An 8,405-nucleotide genomic window follows, 5' to 3' on the forward strand; every position below is an offset into this window, starting at 1 on the left:
GTCAAGCAGCCAAATCCGCGTTGTGTGGACCTGCCAGCATCTGAAAGACATGCTACAGAGTTAAACTTTTCAGTGTGTGCTGCAAGTGGTTCAAGCTCTGTGCCTGTGTATGCGCGTGATATCAGGCACCAACCGAGCGTCAAGACATTGCGATGCCCAGCCGTTGCATGCCTCGGTGCCAGTCATGCACAGCAGTCAGAAAGCTGGGTTTCACTTTCTGTAGCCTTATTTGTCAAACAACATTAGGTTCAGCATATACAGTAAAACCATGTTGATACGTTTTTTTAATTGCGGGAAAAAAACGTATTATCTGGGAAAACGTATGATCCAAACCGCCTGATTTTGAGAAATGTAACGGTTGAATGAGGTAAAAAGACATATATTGACAATTGCACTTTATAAAAATGTCGATTGGCATTTCTTGGTACAAGAGCTGAACAGATCCTATTCCAGTGCTCGCTGAATACAGTCTGCGTTCGCGCTGTCTTTAGCGCGGAGGAAAATTCGTATCGCATCCAGTCCGTGGATGGCAGTAACGAAAGTAACCAAAATCTTCCTTGTCATTTTCGGATGCTTCGCCCCCTTTGCTGCTTCCAAGTACTGTGGGAAAGCCACAGCGGCGGCTGATTGTCGCAGTGTTTTTGCTTCGTTTCCCAGACACGGCCCATCCGTATATACGCGCATCGCTGTAGTTCGTAGAAGCTTCGCCTCCTTTCCCTTATGCACCGCGAAGAAACCTCAGTGCTTCTTCTCTTCATGTCGCGTCCCAGCAGAAACGGCCGTTGCTAATGCTAGCGCGCAGTTTTTATTTTTTTGCTCTTGGTGGTGCTTTGCCTCATTACATCGAGGCACTGCAGAGAAGCCACCACGGCGGGTGACTGTCGCAAAAAACATGTCGCGTGCCCTCTCTTTCGGCCCAGTTATATGTTTACACATGTGCGGTTGTCAATAAACGTATTATATGACCACAATTTGTCGAAATTTTAAAAGTACTAGCCGGGAAATAGTGTTTTCCGGGAACGTACTAACCGTGAAATATATAGTGCAACTCGATGGGACATTTTTAATGTCCGCGATTTTGAGCGTACGAACCGGGAAATCGTATGAACCGGGAACGTATCGATGAAGTTTTACTGTATATTTTGTTTGCTTTGTATGCTTTGCTGAAAACTTTGATGGAGGCAAAATGCTAGAGGCACATGTGCTGGGTGATGTCACTGCACATTAAAGAAACCCAGGTGGTTGAAATTACCCGTAGCCCTCCACTACGGCTTTCCTGATAGCTTGAGTTGCGTTGGGACATTAAAACCTCATAAAACCAAACAAAACCTTTGCTGAGCACGCCAGTTGAAGCTCCCAGATTGTTAAAAGCGTGACTTGTGTGGATTGTCACCTGACGCGAGCTAGTGGTAGCAGCACCGACTGCCAGACTGTGCTGTCAGCACAGTAGTTTTCCTCTTGACTCCAGGCCTGCAGTGTCAAGGTACACGACTGCATTGCATGAAAAGAACCACAAAGCTGCGGGGCTACAGTAACACCCCTCTGTATTAAGGTAATTCAAACCAGCAAAAATCTTTACTATATCAATGGCTCTGAGGATCCTCTCTGGTGTCTTGTTAAACACAGTGTTGGTTTATTAAAGAAACGCTCAGAAAAACCTTACATCTTTCTTATGATCCCTTTATGTGATATTTATTCTAAGTTGTCACATTTTATCTTTCCACGCTTTCGATTTCATCTACATCTTGTGGAAGTACCGCATTTGCACAGATAAAATGCGGCTACAAATATAACTCGAGCTTGATTCCATGTGCAAGCCAAAGCTTTACGTGAGCATGGTGTCATCTTCCACAGCCTCAGTGTCATTTAAGAGGAAACACTCAAGAAATGCGCGTGACACAGTCAAGCTTTGCAAAGCGGCCACGCAGTGCCGTCTCGCCTTTGCTTCTTGCCGCCGCTTGTAGCTAGCTTTACTTTCTTTTTCTGTGTGCGCCACGCGCTTTGCTTCACGGCCTCAAGGCCTTTGAAAAGTTGGATTCTCTTCGCAGCTCTCGAGCTTGGTGCTGAAACAGTCTCTGAGTGCCATTTAATCACCTTAGGTATCAGTTTGTTGAGAGAAAACTGATGCCAACCAATATTTTATTTTTGCCCAAGTTATCAGTTTGCCTGCGAACGTTGGCCTTGCGATGCTAGACTTTGCACGTGCTGCAGTGTTGTCATTCCGCGGGAAGCACATTACCATGGCCAGGTGCTCTTTACTGTAGCCATTGTTATGAAAAAAAAATCTTTACTATAACTGAAACAAAAGTGTTCAGTCATCTATGGAAGGTGGTGAAATGGGACTGCAGTTTCATTTCACTATATCAGAGTTTACTACAGTGGGGTTCTACTGTGTCTCTAGCGTGGCTATGAATGTGGGCTGACATTTTTACTGTTAGCTATATATAGTCAATCCTGTAGGCCGTTTCGGTCATATGAATAAAGTTTCCTTAACTAATTTTTTTTGCAGAAGGCACAAGTTAGAAAAAGTATCTTAATTTTTTCACTTGCAAAAATAACTTGACGTATTCCTGTTTGAAACTGGTGTAAGCAAACACCACAGTACATCCGTGAACATCCACATGCCATGTGCGGCTGTCACACTTGTGCACCTTGCGAGCTGCTGTCATTCAGCACGGTTATGACATTCAGCTGTGTTCACGAATTCAATCCCGGCACCCATGGCAGACAAATTTCAATTATGGCGAAATGCCATAGTGTCCTTGTACCGATTTTTTGGTTCAGTCTAAAAAATCCAGGTGGGCAAAGCCAATTTGGAGCCCTCTACTACAGCATGCCTCATATGCAGCATTCTTGTTTTTAATGAAAAAAATTTAACATCACATAGACTGCAAGCCACAGTTGCAGGGAATGAGTAAGCTGCAAGTAGAATGTGTGCAGCGTGTCTATACAGCCTGTTCTACAAAATGCCTTGATTTAATGTAAATGGAGACTCCATTTATTTTTGTTAAGGGTACTTTGAAATGGCAGTGTGTCGATGGCACTTGGACACTCAATACAGCACTGCACCTTACAATGATGTAGTTTGTGTGTCAAAATTATTTGTTAAATGACTCGTGCAATACTTGTTTGTGCCACCCACTTTTTGATAACTTTGCTTAAGCTCCTGTTGTATTCATCATCATAACCATCTTTCTCATCTCCATTGGGTCTGGGAATGAATTCGTACTGCCACACGTCATCTGCTTGATCTCCACTTTATAGTTGCTGTTTGTCCATGTAAGTATCATTCTAGTATAAGACCATGTCAGCATTGCACATATCAGTGCTTTGGCCCATTAATTTCAGTGTGTGATGTCTGGTAGGTCAATTTCCTTCTCTTCTTCTCAATGTCTGAAGAGGTGGCTATAGTACACTTTCTACATTCATGGTGCATCCTTAACCAGTCACTGATTGGTTAAAGATGTGACTGGCTGGTTTGGGGAGAACTGCAGCAAAAACGAGCTTTTGTGGATTCCATTCTGGCCCCCTTGTAGAATGATGTGCATCTCTTCAGATGCCATACCGTTGCGAAAATAGCCGAGTTCAACTGTACCACAGTGATATGCAATGAAAGTTGTATCAACTTGTATACAGCCATCAGCCTGCTGGGCACTGTGTTAATAGCTTAAATGCCATGCTTAACAAACACTGCCATCTTTTCTGTCGGAAATGTTGCAGGAGCTAGTCAAGGAAATGGTGGACTCTGACATTGCCTTGATGAAAAAGAACCCTTCTGCCTAGAATTTTTCGAGAGCTTACACCTGCCAAGGCCGGATGCTGTTTATATGGACCTTTGGAAGGACATTCCCACAAAAGAACGAGAAGATGGTGCAGTTCACACGCCTTCATGAAGGCACAGTCATTTTTACAAGCAAAGTGTTTTTCTTGCAGTTATTCAGAAAACTGAGCACCCCCTATATTGGCGCCAATGTATCGAATGGGGCTACATAAAAAGTACTGCATAGGCACTTTTTTTTGTTTCGTCATTGTTTTACTTGTTACATGGAAGGGCATTATATTTACTTTCATTGAAAACCAAGAGTGGGTTCTGGTACCTGTGATGTTGGGAACAAAAGTGTGTTTTCTTTGTGCCGAATTTTTATTGCATAATAAAAGAGCAATGAAAGAAAAGGTGTGTGCATGTGCTTGACGTAAATTAATTTGTGGTTCTTGTTATTTTCTGTTTTAATTAATAGTCTGCAGAATTGAAATGCATCTTAGCACAATGCATTACAACATCATAAATTTGGCTGCATGCGCAAGTGAGCTGTTGCAATGGTGCCTACGAGCATTTTGCATGTGCGTGCAGACTCGCCCTCCATCCAAAGGGCCGCCGCGTTGGTTCGGTGGTTGTGGTGCTTGGCTGCTGACCCGAAAAATGAAGGTTTGATCCCGGCCGCAGTAGTCTCATTTCGATGGAGGTGAAATGCTAGAGGTCCATTTGCTGTGCGATGTTAGTGCACTTGTGGTTGAAATTATCTGGAGCCCTCCACCATGGCATACCTGACAGCCAGAGTCTCTTTGGGACGATAAAAAATTGGTTTTCGGGAAAGGAAATGGTGCTCAGTTACTCGGTGGGCACCCAAGGCATATCTGGGTGGACACCTGGACCACACTGTAAGGAAAGGGATAAAGGAGGGAGTAAAAGACGAAAGGAAGAAAAAAGGTGCCGTAGTGTAAGGTTCTGGAATAATTTCGACCGCCTGGGGATCTATAATGTGCACTGACATCACATATTTGTGCAGGTTTCATGGGCACATCATGACCATTATTTAAATTTAAAAAGAAGCATTCACATTGGACTTTTTGCCATTTCCCAGTGTCACCAAAAAAAAAGGAAGAGGGGAAACAAAAAAAAAACCCATACTGAGGAAATGCGCAGCTTTTCAGGGGCAATACTTCTTTCAGGGAGAGGTTACAGTTAAGGTTTATGGGGTTAACGCCCCTTTCGATGGCACGTTAATACCATCGAAAAGGGTTTTATTTACTATAAGGTCAGTACAGATCTCAAATACACGTTACTGTTATACACACCACACTCGCTCACTAGGTTCCCACTAACACGCTTAAACTAATGACCCTTCGTGGACTATGCATTGCGGGCCCACTTGGCACGCAGAGGGCCTGGGTTCAGACCCCAGTGCCGGCTATTTTATTAAAGCGGTAGCACTAAAGGCCCCGTTTTCCAGAAAATCTGGTGTTGGTGTTGTCAGCGTTGGAGTTGTGAGCGAAAAATCAGCATGGCTCTGGCAGGTGGTTCTCGGAGAGCAGCCTAGGAGGCTGGTGGTCGCTCGAGAAGAGCAACCTGGCCCACACAATGCCCACCGCTGGGAGCACCTGCCATCACAGGGCAGTGGCGCGTCACTGCACCACTGCGCGAGGAAGGGTATGAGGACTTCCAGGTTATGTAAGGTAGAGAATGACCTGCATATATGGGAATTAACCTATCGCCCTATCTCGTCATACCTTTGAAGGAGTATAGACACCTAATTTTGGTGGCATGTTTTCTTCTGTATAATGATGCAGAAGACACTACTACGCATGAATCACCATGTGACATTCGCCTACGACCGCTAAATAAATTATCAAATTTTTCTGTCATTTTCCGGTTTCAACAGCCAAACGATGGCTGTGACGTCAAAAAGAGCTTTTGTGTCATGTGGGGCATAGAAAAGCGTCCATAAAGTCTCTGATTTATCGTTTTAATTTACTGCAGTACTGAAGCCAACCTTCAAGAGCCGAAATGACAACGAATGAGGAAGCAGCAATTGCAGTTTTTTCATGCCTCACGTGACTTGTAAGTATATGTTGATGTCGCAGTCCTCATTCGGCTGTTAAAACTGAAACCGAAACAGCACGAAAAAGAAATGCGATTATAAATTATTTAGCGGTCGTAGGAGAATACCAGGTGGGGATCCATGTATAATAATGCCTTACGCATCATTACAAATAAGAAAACGCGCTGCCAAAATTTAGGTGTCTATGGACCTCCTTCACCCCGCGACGTCACGAGGATGCGGTGGCGCTGATGTCAGCAGCGACTTTCGCATGGTAGGCAAAACAGCTACCGCCAGCCGGTGCCTACCGCAGCTGCTGCAGCTACCGGCAGCTGCATCATGCCTGCGCACTGCAGAAGCAGCATGTATTGACCAGCTGCGCCACTGCTGAATCCACGTAGTAGCATAAAAAGAAATTTAAATTAGCCCCGATAGGCTTCTCGCGATAAATACCGCATTAGTAAACTGGCTAACGGGGAATGGGCCGCGGTACTAAAGCGCGAAGTCTGGGATTCGATCGGCACTGCCACTCAATGTACTTAACAGCATGCAAGTTACAGCGTTCATTCACCTGAGCATCAGCATAGTACGCTTATAACTGCGCAAGGAAAAAAAGCCCGTATGTAGCTGCGCACGCATTTATCACGTTGAGCCGGTGTTCACGGGGCCCCCGCCGGCAGGTTTACTCGCCCCCAAGGAATGCGTTCTTTTGTTAATAGCACAGCATGTTTTAATGGCACGTTTTATGGCATTTGATATTTACTTGAAAGTGTTTCTTAATATGACAGACGTAATTATTTGATTCGAGTAGAAAGAAATCTGGCAAGTTCATGCGCGGTCAGGTTGGTGTGCTAATTAGAATAGCGTACCTTTTTAAGTGTGCTAAAAGCCACATGCTTTTCATTGCATCATGCATGTGTCATGTTTCATGATGCAGTCCGTGACCGCGAAGGTTGTTTTGAAAGAAGCAGCCGCAGGCGTGCTACTAACAGACGTGTCGAGATTGAGAGGGGGCGCGGCAATGAAAAGTGTTTTCGTTATTTATGCACGCGATATATATGAAACTAAATTTGGTGCAAATATGAAATTGCGACGCTAGTTTCAGTAATGCCTTTTATTTTTAGCTATACCTGGTGCAGTTCTTGGGTAATTATAATTAACACCCTCGTCAAGTCATCTCAAGGTCTGAAATAATTGAGTAGAAAGCGCGCAAATTTTTTATGCCAGCATGTTCACAAAGCCCTGTTCTGCATATGACGCTATTACTCCTTTTTTTAGATGACCATGTACTTATGCATGCATAGTTACGTGAAAACTTTTCTTACAAAACTAACGAACATAATACTCCACGTGTAGGAAAAAAAATCGAGAGATAAATTACACTCCTCAACGTCTCAGGAATCGTTTGCGACAAATAGAATCATTCTATTTTCATGCGTTACGAAATTACGAAGGTGTGAGTGATGCCAATCGTAGAAAATGTGAAAGGCCAGAAAACGAGCCTTAACGTTTACTTCCTCGTTTTTGGCCTCTTCGCTTGCGCTTTGGTCAAAGAAATGCGGCCCTGAACTCAAAGAAAGCCTCAAAGAAATTACCTCACAATTTTCGACGACCACGCATCTCGAAAGCGTACTTTATAAATTTCTACTGAATATTAAGCTATAATTTTTCGTCACGAAACAGAACACTCAAGGGCTAAGAAAGAAAAAATTTCCTGAAATCAAGAATTTTCACCAAATCGACCAGTTTAACAAAGGGAGAAGTCGGCCTGGCTGGTGCGTTATCCTGCGGATAAATACAGCGCTTAAGCGGGAAAGCTAGAGGAGAATGGGGACACGACGCTGTCCCCACTTTTCGCACAGCACGACACCTACGTATTTCAGCAGACGGTGCGCGCATGTCTGCTCCGCCGAAAGAACGCCAGCACATCCTCTCACTACTGTCCCGAAGTAAAATTATCCTGGCTTGAGCAGAGTGTCAAAAACTTCTAATTTTATTCAATGCCTAGCGTAGAAATGAACGCCAGAAACGCTTTCTGTTTACTACTAACCATATATACAATACACAGTGGCGAACTATTTCTCTGAATACGCCGCACGTGGCCAACGCGAGCTGGTGTACTTCGAGAAATTACTAAGCTGTAAACATCAACCATTGCTGTGATTCGCAGAAACTGAAAACGCGCCTACAAGCCTTGAAAACCCGCGCTCAACGCCTCTCCGCAACGACACTCCCTGGCCTTTTGCCTACCACGAGCCCGCTAGCGACTGCAGCGCCACCTCGTTTGTTTACAAACATGCAGGAGGTCTATACTCCTAAAAAGGCAGAGCTTAAGTGTCCCCTACAATTTTTCTGTAATCTGATTTCAGGGATTCGGGGATTTTTTTAGACTTACGACGGGCGACGCCGAGTTTTCAGCAGAACGAGGTCCTTACGATATCGTGTAATATGTCTGTACGTATCAAACTGTACTCATCAGTCGCGACGCTATCTCGGTGGTAACAGCTACCGCACCAGTAGCTTGGTTTGGTGCAGATTCCTCAGCGCTCGGACTATCCTGCCAGACCCGCCGCCTCAGCCCTCAGA

General features: G+C 44.5%; 1 protein-coding gene across 1 annotated transcript in view; it reads left to right on the forward strand.

Moving 5' to 3' along the window:
• The window catches only part of Gmd (GDP-mannose 4,6 dehydratase), a 45,583-nt gene extending 41,410 nt beyond the window's left edge, over window positions 1-4,173 (forward strand). The window contains exon 11 of the mRNA XM_077646434.1: window positions 3,721-4,173. Within this exon, the coding sequence (XP_077502560.1) occupies window positions 3,721-3,783 (63 nt within the window). The 3' untranslated portion in view covers window positions 3,784-4,173. The remainder of the gene's footprint in view (window positions 1-3,720) is intronic.
• Window positions 4,174-8,405: the final 4,232 nt, after the last annotated feature.

The sequence above is a fragment of the Amblyomma americanum genome, chromosome 1 (assembly GCF_052857255.1).
Source record: "Amblyomma americanum isolate KBUSLIRL-KWMA chromosome 1, ASM5285725v1, whole genome shotgun sequence".
Classification (NCBI taxonomy): domain Eukaryota; kingdom Metazoa; phylum Arthropoda; class Arachnida; order Ixodida; family Ixodidae; genus Amblyomma; species Amblyomma americanum.